Here is a 16,913-nt window from a genome sequence, read left to right on the forward strand (position 1 = left end):
TGTGCTGAGGAGAATAGGCCCCGCCCCCTTTTCGGCTGGCTTCTTCTCCCGTTTTTCTGAGACCTGGCAGGGGTTAAATACATCCATATAGCCTCCAGGGGCTATATGTGATGTATTTTTAGCCAGAATAAGGTATTATACATTGCTGCCCAGGGCGCCCCCAGCAACGCCCTGCACCCTCCGTGACCGTTGGTGTGAAGTGTGTGACAACAATGGCGCACAGCTGCAGTGCTGTGCGCTACCTTCATGAAGACTGAAAAGCCTTCTGCCGCCGATTTCTGGACCTTCAATCTTCAGCATCTGCAAGGGGGGTCGGCGGCGCGGCTCCGGGACGAACCCCAGGGTGAGACCTGTGTTCCGACTCCCTCTGGAGCTAATGGTGTCCAGTAGCCTAAGAAGCCAATCCATCCTGCACGCAGGTGAGTTGAACTTCTCTCCCCTAAGTCCCTCGATGCAGTGAGCCTGTTGCCAGCAGGACTCACTGAAAATAAGAAACCTAAAAACTTTTTCTAAGCAGCTCCTTAAGAGAGCCACCTAGATTGCACCCTGCTCGGACGGGCACAAAAACCTAACTGAGGCTTGGAGGAGGGTCATAGGGGGAGGAGCCAGTACACACCACCTGATCCTAAAGCTTTAGTTTTGTGCCCTGTCTCCTGCGGAGCCGCTAATCCCCATGGTCCTGACGGAGTCCCCAGCATCCACTTAGGACGTCAGAGAAATAAGATTTTAAACCTACCGGTAAATCTTTTTCTCCTAGTCCGTAGAGGATGCTGGGGACTCCTTAAGGACCATGGGGTATAGACGGGCTCCGCAGGAGACATGGGCACTCTAATACTTTAGATGGGTGTGAACTGGCTCCTCCCTCTATGCCCCTCCTCCAGACCTCAGTTATAGAACTGTGCCCAGAGGAGACGGACAGTACGAGGAAAGGATTTTATTTAATCTAAGGGCGAGATACATACCAGCCCACACCATACACACCGTACAACATGGTATATACTAAACCAGTTAACAGTATGAACAAAACAGCATCAGCCAGAGACTGATCTCAACTGTAACATAACCCTTATGTAAGCAACAACTATATACAAGCCTTGCAGAATTTGTCCGCACTGGGACGGGCGCCCAGCATCCTCTACGGACTAGGAGAAAAAGATTTACCGGTAGGTTTTAAATCTTATTTTCTCTTACGTCCTAGAGGATGCTGGGGACTCCGTAAGGACCATGAGGTTTATACCAAAGCTCCAGACCGGGTGGGAGAGTGCGGATGACTCTGCAGCACCGATTGAGCAAACATGAGGTCCTGATCAGCCAGGGTATCAAACTTGTAGAATTTTGCAAAAGTGTTTGATCCCGACCAAGTAGCTGCTCGACAAAGCTGTAATGCCGAGACGCCTCGGGCAGCCGCCCAAGAAGAGCCCACCTTCCTAGTGGAATGGGCCTTTACCGAATTTGGTAACGGCAATCCAGCCGTAGAATGAGCCTGCTGAATCGTGTTACAGATCCAGCGAGCAATAGTCTGCTTAGAAGCAGGAGCGCCAACCTTGTTGGCTGCATACAGGACAAACAGTGCCTCTGTTTTCCTAACCCGAGCCGTCCTGGCTACATAAATTTTTAAGGCCCTGACTACATCAAGTGACTTGGAATCCTCCAAGTCACCCGTAGCCACAGGCACCACAATAGGTTGGTTCATATGAAACGACGAAACCACTTTAGGCAGAAATTAAGGACGAGTCCTCAACTCAATAGGGGTTCTTGTGAGACAAAGCCGCCAATTCGGACACCCACCTCGCAGATGTCAAGGCCAACAACATGACCACTTTCCAAGTGAGAAATTTTAATTCAACTGTTTGAAGAGGTTCAAACCAGCGTGATTTAAGGAACTGTAACACCACGTTATGGTCCCACTGTGCCACTGGGGGCACAAAAGGAGGTTGGATGTGCAGCACTCCCTTTACAAAAGTCTGGACTTCTGGGAGAGAAGCCAATTCCTTCTGAAAGAATATAGATAAGGCCAAAATCTGCACCTTAATGGAGTCTAACTTTAGGCCCATATCCACTCCTGTCTGTAGAAAATGGAGAAAACGACCCAGCTGAAAATCTTCCGTAGGAGCATTCTTGGCTTCACACACAAGATACATATTTCCTCCAGATACGGTGTTAGTGCTTCGCCGTTACCTCCTTCCTAGCTTTGAGTAGAGTAGGGATGACTTCCTCCGGAATACCTTTCCTAGCTAGGATTTGGTGTTCAACCGTCATGCTGTCAAACGTAACCGCGGTAATCCTGAAGATCTGAATACCAGGCCCTTCGAGGCCAATCTGGGACAATGAGTATTGTCTGCACTCTTGTTCGTCTTATTATTCTCAATATTTTTGAGATAAGTGGAAGCGGAGGGAACACATAGACCGACTGAAACACCCACGGTGTCACCAGGGCGTCCACCGCCACTGCCTGAGGGTCCCTTGACCTGGAACAATACTTCCGAAGCTTTCTGTTAAGACGTGACGCCATCATGTCTATTTGAGGAAGTCCCCAACGACTTGTTACCTCGGCAAAGACCTCTTGATGAAGTCCCCACTCTCCTGGATGGAGATTGTGCCTGCTGAGGAAGTCTGCCTCCCAGTTGTCTACTCACGGAATGAAGACCGCTGACAGAGCGCTTACATGATTTTCCGCCCAGCGAAGAATCCTGGTGGCTTCTGCCATTGCTGCTCTGCTCCTTGTCCCGCCCTGGCGGTTTACATGCGCCACGACTGTGACGTTGTCTGACTGGATCAGGACGGGTAGGTTGCAAAGAAGATTCTCCGCCTGTTGCAGGCCGTTGTATATGGCCCTTAATTCCAGCACATTGATGTGTAGACAAGCCTCCTGGCTTGACCATGTTCCCTGAAATTTTTTTCCTTGTGTGACTGCTCCCCATCCTCGGAAGCTCGCCTCAGTGGTCACAAGAACCCAATCTTGAATGCCGAACTTGCGACCCTCTAGAAGGTGAGCACTCTGGAATGAAGGTATGCATCCTTTATGTCTAGTGACACCATAAAATCCCCCCCTTCCAGGCTGGAGATCACTGCCCGGAGAGATTCCATCATGAATTTGAACTTCTTCAAATATAGGTTTAGGGATTTTAGATTCAGAATTGGTCTGACCGAGCTATCCGGCTTCGGGACCACAAATAGGGTTGAATAAAACCCTTTCCCCTGTTGCACTAGGGGAACCCTGATAAACACTTGCTGTTGACACAGCTTTTGTATGGCAGCTATTACAAACTACTATTTCCCTCTCTGGGGGAGAAGATGGCAAGGCCTTGGGATACAATTTCGGCCACCCAAGGATCCAAATCCGACTGAACCCAGACTTGGCTGAAGAGTCGAAGACGTGCCCCCACCAGTGCGGACTCCCGCAGCGGAGCCCCAGCATTATGCGGTGGATTTTGTAGAGGCCGGGGAGGATTTTTGTTCCTGGGAACTAGCCGTAGCTGGTGTTCTTTTCCCTCTACCTCTGGCGAGGAAGGAAGAGCCACGCCCCTTTCTGAACTTATGAGACCGAAAGGACTGCATCTGGTACTGAAGTGTTTTCTTCTGCTGTGGGGGAACGTAAGGCAAAAAAGAAGACTTACCTGCGGTAGCCGTGGAAACCAGGTCCGCGAGGCCCTCCCCAAATAAAACTTCACCTTTGTAAGGCAAAGCCTCCATATGTCTCTTTGAGTCAGCATCACCTGTCCATTGACGGGTCCACAGGGACCTTCTAGCAGAAACTGCCATGGCATTGGCTCTTGAACCCAAAAGCACAATATCTCTTGCAGCCTCTCTCATATATAACGCTGCGTCCTTGATGTGCCCTAAGGTCAACAAAATACTATCTTTATCTAGGGTGTCAATGTCAGATGACAAATTATCTGCCCAAGCTGCAATTTCGCTACCCACCCATGCCGACGCTACTGCAGGTCTGAGCAGGGCTCCCGTAGTCGCATAAATAATAATTTACTCACCGGTAATTCTATTTCTCGTAGTCCGTAGTGGATGCTGGGACTCCGTAAGGACCATGGGGAATAGCGGCTCCGCAGGAGACTGGGCACAACTAAAAGAAAGCTTTAGACTACTGGTGTGCACTGGCTCCTCCCACTATGACCCTCCTCCAGACTTCAGTTAGGATACTGTGCCCGGAAGAGCTGACACAATAAGGAAGGATTTTGAATCCCGGGTAAGACTCATACCAGCCACACCAATCACACCGTATAACTCGTGATAAAATACCCAGTTAACAGTATGATAACAACCGAGCCTCTCAACAGATGGCTCAACAATAACCCTTTAGTTAAACAATAACTATATACAAGTATTGCAGACAATCCGCACTTGGGATGGGCGCCCAGCATCCACTACGGACTACGAGAAATAGAATTACCGGTGAGTAAATTCTTATTTTCTCTGACGTCCTAAGTGGATGCTGGGACTCCGTAAGGACCATGGGGATTATACCAAAGCTCCCAAACGGGCGGGAGAGTGCGGATGACTCTGCAGCACCGAATGGGCAAACTCTAGGTCCTCCTCAGCCAGGGTGTCAAACTTATAGAATTTAGCAAACGTGTTTGACCCCGACCAAGTAGCTGCTCGGCAAAGTTGAAGAGCCGAGACCCCTCGGGCAGCCGCCCAAGAAGAGCCCACCTTCCTCGTGGAATGGGCTTTCACTGATTTAGGATGCGGCAGTCCAGCCGCAGAATGTGCAAGCTGAATCGTACTACAGATCCAGCGAGCAATAGTCTGCTTTGAAGCAGGTGCACCCAACTTGTTGGGCGCATACAGGATAAATAGCGAGTCAGTCTTTCTGACTCCAGCTGTCCTGGAAACATAAATTTTCAGGGCCCTGACTACATCCAACGACTTGGAAGCCTCCAAGTCTTTTGTAGCCGCAGGCACCACGATAGGTTGGTTTAGATGAAAGGCTGATACCACCTTAGGGAGAAATTGGAGACGAGTCCTCAATTCTGCCCTATCCATATGGAAAATCAGATAAGGGCTTTTACATGACAAAGCCGCCAATTCTGATACACGCCTGGCCGAAGCCAAGGCCAACAACATGACCACTTTCCACGTGAGATATTTCAATTCCACGGTTTTAAGTGGCTCAAACCAATGTGACTTTAGGAAATCCAACACCACGTTGAGATCCCAAGGTGCCACTGGAGGCACAAAAGGGGGCTGAATATGCAGCACTCCCTTAACCAAAGTCTGAACTTCAGGTAGTGAAGCCAGTTCTCTCTGGAAGAAAATCGATAGAGCCGAAATCTGTACCTTAATGGAACCCAATTTTAGGCCCATAGTCACCCCTGACTGTAGGAAGTGCAGGAAACGGCCCAGCTGAAATTCTTCCGTTGGGGCCTTCCTGGCCTCACACCACGCAACATTTTTTCGCCATATGCGGTGATAATGGTTTGCGGTTACTTCTTTCCTAGCTTTAATCAGCGTAGGAATGACTTCCTCCGGAATGCCCTTTTCCTTCAGGATCCGGTGTTCAACCGCCATGCCGTCAAACGCAGCCGCGGTAAGTCTTGGAACAGACAGGGCCCCTGCTGCAGCAGGTCCTGTCTGAGCGGCAGAGGCCATGGGTCCTCTGAGATCATTTCTTGAAGTTCCGGGTACCAAGCTCTTCTTGGCCAATCCGGAACAATGAGTATAGTTCTTACTCCTCTTCTCCTTATTATCCTCAGTACCTTTGGTATGAGAGGAAGAGGAAGGAACACATAAACCGACCGGTACACCCACGGTGTCACTAGAGCGTCCACAGCTATCGCCTGTGGGTCTCTTGACCTGGCGCAATATTTTTCTAGCTTTTTGTTTAGGCGGGACACCATCATGTCCACCTGTGGCCTTTCCCAACGGTTTACAATCAGTTGGAAGACTTCTGGATGAAGTCCCCACTCTCCCGGGTGGAGGTCGTGCCTGCTGAGGAAGCCTGCTTCCCAGTTGTCCACTCCCGGAATGAACACTGCTGACAGTGCAAACACGTGATTTTCCGCCCATCGGAGAATCCTTGTGGCTTCTGCCATCGCCGTCCTGCTTCTCGTGCCGCCCTGTCGGTTTACATGGGCGACCGCCGTGATGTTGTCTGACTGGATCAGTACCGGCTGGTTTTGAAGCAGGGGTTTTGCCTGACTTAGGGCATTGTAAATGGCCCTCAGTTCCAGAATATTTATGTGCAGGGAAGTCTCCTGACTTGACCATAGTCCTTGGAAGTTTCTTCCCTGTGTGACTGCCCCCCAGCCTCGAAGCCTGGCATCCGTGGTCACCAGGACCCAGTCCTGTATGCCGAATCTGCGGCCCTCTTGAAGATGAGCACTCTGCAGCCACCACAGCAGAGACACCCTGGTCCTTGGAGACAGGGTTATCAGTCGATGCATCTGAAGATGCGATCCGGACCACTTGTCCAACAGGTCCCACTGAAAAGTTCTTGCATGGAACCTGCCGAATGGAATTGCTTCGTAGGAAGCTACCATCTTTCCCAGGATCCGCGTGCAGTGATGCACCGACACCTGTTTTGGTTTTAGGAGGCCTCTGACTAGAGATGACAGCTCCTTGGCCTTCTCCTCCGGGAGAAACACTTTTTTCTGTTCTGTGTCCAGAACCATCCCCAGGAACAGTAGACGTGTCGTAGGGACCAGCTGTGACTTTGGAATATTTAGAATCCAGCCGTGCTGTTGTAGCACCTCCCGAGATAGTGCTACCCCGACCAACAACTGCTCCCTGGACCTCGCCTTTATCAGGAGATCGTCCAAGTACGGGATAATTAAAACTCCCTTCTTTCGAAGGAGTATCATAATTTCGCCCATTACCTTGGTAAAGACCCTCGGAGCCGTGGATAGACCGAACGGCAACGTCTGGAATTGGTAATGACAATCCTGTACCACAAATCTGAGGTACTCCTGGTGAGGATGGTAAATGGGGACATGCAGGTAAGCATCCTTGATGTCCAGTGATACCATGTAATCTCCCTCGTCCAGGCTTGCAATAACCGCCCTGAGCGATTCCATCTTGAACTTGAATTTTTTTATATACGTGTTCAAGGATTTCAAATTTAAAATGGGTCTCACCGAACCGTCCTTGTTGAAGTAGGGGCACCTTTACTATCACCTGTTGTGAATACAGCTTGTGAATTGCCTGTAACACTGCCTCCCTGCCTGAGGGAGTTGTTAGTAAGGCAGATTTGAGGAAACGGCGGGGGGGGGGAGACGTCTCGAATTCCAGCTTGTACCCCTGAGATACTACTTGAAAGATCCAGGGATCCACCCGTGAGCGAGCCCACTGATCGCTGAAATTTTTGAGACGGGCCCCCACCGTACCTGGCTCCGCCTGTGGAGCCCCAGCGTCATGCTGTGGACTTAGAGGAAGCGGGGGAGGACTTTTGTTCCTGGGAACTGGCTGTATGCTGCAGCTTTTTCCCTCTACCTCTGCCTCTGGGCAGAAAGGACGCGCCCTTAACCCGCTTGCCCTTATTGGGCCGAAAGGACTGTACCTGATAATACGGTGCTTTCTTTGGCTGTGAGGGAACATGGGGTAAAAATGTAGACTTCCCAGCTGTTGCTGTGGAAACGAGGTCCGAGAGACCATCCCCGAACAACTCCTCACCCTTATAAGGCAAAACTTCCATGTGCCTTTTAGAATCTGCATCTCCTGTCCACTGCCGAGTCCATAACCCTCTCCTGGCAGAAATGGACATTGCACTTATTTTAGATGCCAGCCGGCAAATATCCCTCTGTGCATCCCTCATGTATAAGAGTGCGTCTTTAATATGCTCTACGGTTAGCAATATAGTGTCCCTGTCTAGGGTATCAATATTTTCCGACCACGCAGCTGCAGCACTGCACATCCCTGCTGAAGCAATAGCTGGTCTCAGTATAACACCTGTGTGTGTATATATAGACTTCAGGATAGCCTCCTGCTTTCTATCAGCAGATTCCTTCAGGGCGGCCGTATCCGGAGACGGTAGTGCCACCTTCTTTGACAAGCGTGTGAGCGCTTTATCCACCCTAGGGGATGTTTCCCAACGTGACCTATCCTCTGGCGGGAAAGGGTACGCCATTAGTAACCTCTTAGAAATTACCAGTTTCTTATCGGGGGAAGCCCACGCTTCTTCACACACTTCATTTAATTCCTCAGATGGAGGAAAAACAACTGGTAGTTTTTTCTCTCCAAACATAATACCCTTTTTTGTGGTACCCGGGGTAACATCAGAAATATGCAACACATTTTTCATTGCCTCAATCATATAACGTGTGGCCCTATTGGAAGATACATTAGTCTCATCGTCGTCGACACTGGAGTCAGTATCCGTGTCGACATCTGTGTCTGCCATCTGAGGTAGCGGGCGTTATAGAGCCCCTGATGGCTTTTGAGACGCCTGGGCAGGCACAGGCTGAGAAGCCGGCTGTCCCACATTTGGTATGTCGTCAAACCTTTTATGCAAGGAGTCGACACTGTCGCGTAATTCCTTCCACAGAACCATCCACTCAGGTGTCGACCCCGCAGGGGGCGACATCACATTTATCGGCATCTGCTCCGCCTCCACATAAGCCTCCTCATCAAACATGTCGACACAGTTTGGGGAGACAGAGAGAGAGTATGCCAGCACACACCAGAGCGCTATATAACACAGGGATCCCACTATAAATGAGTGTTTTTCCCTTATAGCTGCTTATATTATATATATATATATATATATATATATATATATATATATACTGCGCCTAAATTTAGTGCCCCCCCTCTCTTTTTTACCCTTATGTAGTTTGACACTGCAGGGGAGAGCCAGGGAGCGTCCTTCCAGCGGAGCTGTGAGGAAAAAATGGCGCCAGTGTGCTGAGGGAGATGGCCCCGCCCCTTTTCCGGCGGACTTCTCCCGCTTTTTCTAGAATTCTGGCAGGGGTATTTTTACACCTATATAGCCTTCCTGACTATATATGGTGTAGATTTGCCAGCCAAGGTGTATTATATTGCCCTCAGGGCGCCCCCCCCCCAGCGCCCTGCACCCATCAGTGACCGGAGTGTGAGGTGTGCATGAGGAGCAATGGCGCACAGCTGTAGTGCTGTGCGCTACCTTGTTGAAGACAGAAGTCTTCTGCCGCCGATTTTCAGGAACACTTCTTGCTTCTGGCTCTGTAAGGGGGCCGGCGGCGCGGCTCCGGGACCGAACGATCGAGGTCGGGTCCTGTGTTCGATCCCTCTGGAGCTAATGGTGTCCAGTAGCCTAAGAAGCCCAAACTACCACCAGTTAGGCAGGTTCGCTTCTTCTCCCCTTAGTCCCTCGCTGCAGTGAGTCTGTTGCCAGCAGATCTCACTGTAAAATAAAAAACCTAAAATATACTTTCTTTCTAGGAGCTCAGGAGAGCCCCTAGTGTGCATCCAGCTCAGCCGGGCACAAGATTCTAACTGAAGTCTGGAGGAGGGTCATAGTGGGAGGAGCCAGTGCACACCAGTAGTCTAAAGCTTTCTTTTAGTTGTGCCCAGTCTCCTGCGGAGCCGCTATTCCCCATGGTCCTTACGGAGTCCCAGCATCCACTTAGGACGTCAGAGAAAATTGATTTTAAGGTAGTTTCCTGCCTGCGATCCGCAGGATCCTTTAGGGCCGCCGTGTCCGGGGACGGTAGTGCCACCTTTTTGGACAAGCGAGAAAATGGCGCTGGTTAGTGCTGGAAGATCAAGCTCCACCCCCTCGACGGCGGGCTTCGGTCCCGCTATTTTTATTATTCTGGCAGGGGATTTATTATATACTGCCTCCGCAGTATCTATATACGTGTGCCAGTCATATGTGAGGTAAATTGCTGCCCAGGGCGCCCCCCCCTGCGCCCTGCACCCTTGCTGTGCCTGTGTGTGTTGTGGGAGCAATGGTGCATAGCGCGACCGCTGAGCGGTACCTCATGAAGATCTGAAGTCTTCTGCCGCCTTTGAAGTCTTCTTGCTTCCTATACTTACCCGGCTTCAATCTTCCGGCTCTGTGAGGAGGACGGCGGCGCGGCTCTGGGACGAACAGCAAGGACGACACCTGTGTTCCGACCCTCTGGAGCTAATGGTGTCCAGTAGCCTAAGAAGCAGAGCCCATCAGTCCAGGAAAGTGGGTCTGCTTCTCTCCCCTCAGTCCCACGAAGCAGGGAGCCTGTTGCCAACAGTGCTCCCTGAAAATAAAAAACCTAACAAAAGTCTTTTCAGAGAAACTCAGTAGAGCTCCCCTGTAGTGCATCCAGTCTCCTCTGGGCTCAGGATCTAACTGAGGTCTAAAGGAGGGGCATAGAGGGAGGAGCCAGTTCACACCCATCTAAAGTCTTAGAGTGCCCATGTCTCCTACGGAGCCCGTCTATACCCCATGGTCCTTACGGAGTCCCCAGCATCCTCTAGGACGTAAGAGAAAGCAGCAATAAGTCGTGCCCATGCGTTGCCAGATCAGGTTCTCCATGATGACTTCATTGTGGGGGTATATAAAAGAGCGGTCGCTCCCTCACACAATGGAAACTAAGAATTGCATTCTGATAACTAAGGCATGCCCCTCTTTGATTATTATTTCCATTATACACTGGAAGCTGGCCATAACTTTTAACTTTTGGAAGATAAACTTGTGTTTTAGGTCAAATGGCATTTTATCATTTGAGGTACACTACACATTACCTGATTTGTTTCTTAAAATTGTAACATTGTATTTAAATGAACTGTCTTAATATAAGTGAAATATATTAATACCACACATACCTTCATTGAAAATTTGCAATTTATTTGCAAAAGAACATCACTGTGACCTTGTTCATGAATAGATGCTTTATGGTAACTATTGAAAAAGAATGATGAAAATACGATGCAGGCATATGCTGATCTGGAAGAACTAACCGCTCTCAAGGCAAGCTAGGCATACAGGAGGAATGTTATGTTAAAGCAAGCAATCGTTACAATTTATTTACCAATAACAAAGTGTGAACAACTGTGCAATAGCATGTGAATGGTGAATACTGCCTGCTTAGAGAGCACAAATGCAATATGTTCCACAGCATTAACAATATTTAAAATCTGCAAATACAGTAATAATGAATTATCAGTAAGTACGAAGGCAAGCATATGACGTGTAGCTGAATTACCTAAGTGGCTGTAACTGCATACATCTGCAAACTTGTGGAATACAGATTATTACTATAATGAGTAAAGGATAGTAATATATAGTAACAGTATAGGATAGTAGCAGATTCCATATTTTCTTTCTTAGTATATATTCTGGTATGGCAGCAGCGTATCTATAATGGATGTAGGGTGTGTCAGGGGCAGGGGGCCCACACTGCACACCCATTTTATTTCTTCAATACCTACCATTCCGGAGTCCTGGTTCTGCAGCAATGGAAAATCACATAATAGCCGCCACACCATTTTCCTGTCATTTTGCACATGCACAGTAAAAAAAATCGCTGGGAAAATGTCCGCTGTGCCATTTTCCCCGAGACCTACGCATGCACAGTTGACTCTGGCACAGTCTACTAGTGCTCAGTGTGATGCAGTGTTGAACTGAGGCATGAAGGGCCCACTGGGAAAATGCAGTGACAGGGGCCCATATTTAGGGGTGCGCCCAACCTCCACAGAAGCTTGAGTAACCATTTTATATATAGTAAATACTGATAGTGCACAATAATGTACAAGATTAACAGCAATGCACTGTAGACCATAGGTTCTCAAACTCAGTTTTCAGGACCCCACACAGTGCATGTTTTGCAGGTAACCCAGCAGGTGCACAGGTGAATTAATTACTCACTGACACATTTTAAAGGTACACAGGTGGAGCTAATTATTTCACTTGTAATTCTGTGAGGAGAGCTGCAAAACATGAACTGTGTGGGGTCCTGAGGACTGAGTTTGAGAACCTGTGCTGTAGACAATACACCAAAGTCCTGTGCAGTATAATGCAACATATGTATGATGTATCATTCAAGCACACAGTCTAGAACCTGATTCTTAGAGGAGGCGGTGGACCCTCAGGCAGTGGGGCCCACCGGGTATTTCCCCTGTACTCCTGTGGACCAGTCCAACCCTGGTGTGATGCACTGCCTGCTAGAGAGGAGATCAGGACGGAGACTGCACACGGCCCTCCTCCTCTCTGCACACGGGCCCAGGGGCGGAACTACTGGCGGGGCAGGCAGTGCATTGCACTGGGGCCCCGCCGCACTCAAGGGCCCATAGCCGCCGGCCGGCATTACATGAATGAGTCACAATGACTCATTGTATGTCATGCCGCAGCCGCACACCAGCGCTCCCGTGACCCGCCCGTCATAAGGAACGATTCTGGCCACCCGCACACGAAGGAGGGAGGAGGGTCCGTCCCTCCCTCCCTCATATACAAACAGGTCACAGTCTCTCAGTGAAGGAGAGAGCCGCAGCAGCGCTTTGTTACTGGTGGAGGCGCTGCTGCTGCTGCTCCTCTGCTTCACTATAGGCTGTCTGAGAACAGCCTATAGGGAAGCAGAGGGGCAGCAGCAGCAGCGCCTCCACCAGTAACACAGCGCTGCTGCGGCTCCCTCCTTCACCTCCCTCCTCCTTCTTCTCTACTGCCCGGGAAGCTGCACCGAGGAGCCTGAGCCAACAGAGAGGGTAAGTATAATTCTTTCTTTCTTTCTTTCTTTCTTTCTTTCTTTCTTTCTTTCTTTCTGTCTCTTTCTTTTTTTATTTGTTGGGACTGCCTGCCGCAATGTGTAAAAAGGGGGGACTGCCTGCCGCTATGTATAAAAATGGGGAATCTGCCTGCCGCAATGTAAAAAATGGGGAATCTGCCTGCCGCAATGTAAAAATGGGGAATCTGCCTGCCGCAATGTGTAAAAATGGGGAATCTGCCTGCCGCAATGTAAAAATGGGGAATCTGCCTGCCGCAATGTGTAAAAATGGGGAATCTGCCTGCCGCTATGTATAAAAATGGGGAATCTGCCTGCCGCTATGTATAAAAATGGGGAATCTGCCTGCCGCTATGTGTAAAAAGGTAGAATCTGCCTGCCGTAATGTGTAAAAAGGGCACGCTATCTGCCGTTATGTGTAAAAGTGTATGGTGTCTGCCGTAATGTGTAAAATGGGGACGCTGTCTGCCGTAATGTGTAAAATGGGGACGCTGTCTGCCGTAATGTGTAAAAAGGGCACGCTATCTGCCGTTATGTGTAAAAGTGTATGGTGTCTGCCGTAATGTGTAAAATGGGGACGCTGTCTGCCGTAATGTGTAAAATGGGGACGCTGTCTGCCGTAATGTGTAAAAAGTGCACGCTGTCTGCCGCTATGTGTAACGAGGGCACGCTGTCTGCCGCTATGTGTAACGAGGGCACGCTGTCTGCCATTGTGTAAAAAGTGTATGCTGTCTGCCGCTATGTGTAACGAGGGCACGCTGTCTGCCGTTATGTGTAAAAAGTGCCCACTGTCTGCCGTTATGTGTAAAAAGGGGAATCTGTTCGCTGTAAGGAGTAAAAGGGTCTCTACCTGGTGTAGTGGTGCTACTGTGCGGCGTCATTTGAAGAATGGAGACTACTGTGCACCGTTTTATGAATTGGTATTATTTTGTGGACACACCCCTTCCCCACGAAGCCACGCCACTATGTATTTTTGCGCGCGCCCACGGCGCGCACTGCCCATGGGGTGGACTTGGATGGGATGGGGGGGATGGGGGGGCCCAAAGCATTTTGTTGCACCTGGGCCCACCGCTTGCTTGTTCCGCCACTGCACGGGCCCCTGCATTATGGAATGCTTCTTATTTTAGAACTTATCTGAGATTTTCCCTTCTCATTGTATAAATCATTTCTCTCCACACATAATAGGAGATACTATATACTCATTGTTATTTAGAATTCTTTTTATGAATAAACACAAGTTAGCTGACTGATTTATTCCCCTCAGTTTTCCAATTGTATGTTTATCTCTCTTAGATTTGAATTAGCATTTTTCATATATTGCAATTTCACTTTACCAAATCATACTAAAGCTGCACTACCACAGTCTTATAAGATTATAAAAAGTTGTCCCTCAACAGCTGAAGCCCAGTAAATTAGTATAGGTTATTCCACTATTATGATCTGTTTTAAAGATCCACAAGGGTCAGCACAAGGGGAAAAACAGACAGTAGATATGTCAATACAGACAGCATATAAATTCACACATGACCGACAGCAGCATCCTGATTTTGAAAGTGCCGACAGGGGAAGAGGTGGCGGCTAAGGCTAAGACTCAGGGGTGGTGACTACAGCTAACCCCCCCCCCCTCCCCGTATTGCCAAACCCTAACCTCCCACCCCCACCCCGTGCCCTAACCCTCACCCCAATACTTATATTTGGGATACCGGCGGTCGGGGATTCCGGCACCACCGGCATCTACACCGCCTTGATGCTGACCGAGCTATATGAGCCATACATCTGAGTCACAATTTCCAGATCTGCCATTTCTGATCGGCTGATCAAAACTGCCACATCAATGATCGGGAATCCGTCAGGGAATCTGCAAAATACAGCATATTAAAAATCCCTAACTCGTCGATCCTGATCATTTTTTGGATGGATAAGGCGAATCAAGGATTTCCAACAAGTTGTATTTCCCTGAATCCCCTGACTCCAGCATTGGTAGAATGGAGAATTGCCTCAATAGTGCCTGATGTATGGGCCCCATCAGACTATGGGGGTCATTCCAAGCTAAATTTAGCACAGCTACGATCCTGAACTCAGACATGCGAGGGGACACCCAGCACAGGGCTAGCCCGCCCCGCATGTCAGTCCGGCCCCCCCTCGCAGAAGTGCAAAGGCATCGTACAGCGGCGATGCCTTTGCACTTCAAGAGTAGCCCCCGGCCAGCACAGCATTAGCGCGCTGGCCGGGAGCTACTCATCGCTCCCCGGCCCGCAGTGGCTGCGTGTGACGCCACGCAGCCGCTGCGGGCCACTCCCCGCACGCCTGCGTTGGCCGGACCGCGCCCACGAAACGTTGGCCCAACACCGCCGTTTCGCCCCCTCCCGCCCATCGACCGCCTCTGCCTGTCAATCAGGCAGAGGCGATCGTACCACAGCGACGGGCGGACATGCGCCAGCGCACTGCAGCGCCGGCGCATGCGCGGTTCTAACCCGATCGCTACGGTGTTAAGAACTGCAGCGTGCGATCGGGTCAGAATGACCCACTATAATAATAAACTTTTGTAATATGTCAATATTTGTAAACATTTGTATTTGTTCAGCTGTTACTTATGGCCTACAGGTATGTCTACTAACTGCTATTAAAAAACAAATTGTGTAAAACAACACATTAATATGAATATGATTAAATGCATTGCATTTGAGCTATCAAACATACAATTTTCATCCAACATTTTCTCATGTATTTTCTGTTGTGTTGTTTTATCGGGTGGTATTAGGTATGCCGGCTGTTGGGATCCCGACGCTCAGTATATTGGCACCGGAATCCCGACACCCGGCATACCAACAACTATTCTCCCTCTTGGGGTCCACAACCCCCCTGGAGGGAGAATAAATAGCGTGGCAAGGGGCTCATTTGCGCTCGCCCAGCTGTCGGTATGCCGACGGTCGGGATCCCAGCGCCGGTATGCTGGCCGCCGGGATCCCGGCCGCCGGCATACCATACTACACCCGTTTTATCTGTAGCATTACGCATGAGTCAAACATTATAACAGAAATAGTTTATAGTATGCAGTAAGTAATAATTACCCCTTTATCTAATGGGTCAAACCACAGGTCATCACCAATTCGTGAAAGTGAGTGTAGTGCTTTTCCAAACACTAACATAAGAGAAGAAAAACTACAGGTTGGTAACATTACAATAAAGTGTAACAAATAATAGAAGAAACAATATAACAAACAAACTTTCAATATGTATTATTATTATTAATAAGTTTAAATATGGAATAGCAATGCTGTAATATTATGCTAAGAAATAAGAAAAAAACTTCAGCAGAAGGGAACTTTCATTGATCTCAAGCAGTTGACTGGAGTTCCAATAGGATCCAAAATTAATCATGTGGAACTCCAGGCTCACATCCACCAAATCAAGAGGGATCATATTTTACAATGACCTGCATACTGAGCCTGATTCAGGTCCCGACACTGTTTAGGCAACAGTTGCAATGTGCCGATGTTTGGTACTTTGCACATGCGCAGGACCCGTACTGTGCATGTGCAGAACTACTGGAGACGTCGAGATTGACAGTCTGCAGCCATTTGGGGGTGGGAAAGGGCAGCAATGGCCTCCGTTTTGTGGGAGTAGGGTGATAGGAGCTGTGGCAGCCGGCATACGTGACCAATGGGACACGCAGCCAGTCGATGGAGTTGCAAACTATCTGCATCCTAGGATGCAGCACTGGATCACACAAGCATGCAGAAGGCATCTACTTGTACCAAACACCTACTGCTGCACTACCATATCTGTGCATTGCCACTGCTTCAATTAAGCAGCAGCAATACACCCTCCAACTAGAGCCAGATTAAGGGGTGGTGTTGGGGGAGGCTGGGCACAGATCAGATCTCTCTTTTTCCGTTCCGATCTGCGGCGGAGCTGCGCTCCCAGCTCCACTGTACAGTCAAATGCCGGCTATGCGACAGCAGCACTAACAGGATAGCTGAGTGACAGCTCAGCTGGCCAATAATGTAGAAGCAGCAGCCTGCGGCTCAGTCATTGGCTGGGCGCGCAGGCAGCAGGGAAGGAGGAAGGATCCCTCTGTGTGTGGATCCTGCAACCAGCTGAGTTGCACCTGTCTGCCAGCAGAAAAAAAAGGAAGAAAGTAAGGCTGGCTGTATTTGATTTCTATAAAGTAAGGCTAGATGCATTTGTTTTATATATATATATATATATATATATATATATATATATATATATATAGTCCTATTTAAATCTGGCAGTCAATGAGTCTAAAACATCCGCCTGTGT

At 49.1% G+C, this 16,913-nt stretch overlaps 1 protein-coding gene across 2 annotated transcripts in view; it reads right to left on the bottom strand.

The window, feature by feature from the left end:
- Nucleotides 1-16,913, bottom strand: part of RAD9B (RAD9 checkpoint clamp component B) — a 285,854-nt gene that overhangs the window by 182,244 nt on the left and 86,697 nt on the right. Inside the window, exons 2-3 of one of the 2 annotated variants that reach the window (XM_063964401.1) lie at nucleotides 15,698-15,768; nucleotides 10,735-10,884 (exon numbers count right to left, since the gene is read on the bottom strand). In XM_063964401.1, the coding sequence (XP_063820471.1) occupies nucleotides 10,735-10,884; nucleotides 15,698-15,768 (221 nt within the window). The remainder of the gene's footprint in view (nucleotides 1-10,734; nucleotides 10,885-15,697; nucleotides 15,769-16,913) is intronic. The other variant, XM_063964402.1, reaches the window with a different exon arrangement.

Source organism: Pseudophryne corroboree, chromosome 1 (genome assembly GCF_028390025.1).
Source record: "Pseudophryne corroboree isolate aPseCor3 chromosome 1, aPseCor3.hap2, whole genome shotgun sequence".
NCBI classification, from domain to species: Eukaryota; Metazoa; Chordata; class Amphibia; order Anura; family Myobatrachidae; genus Pseudophryne; species Pseudophryne corroboree.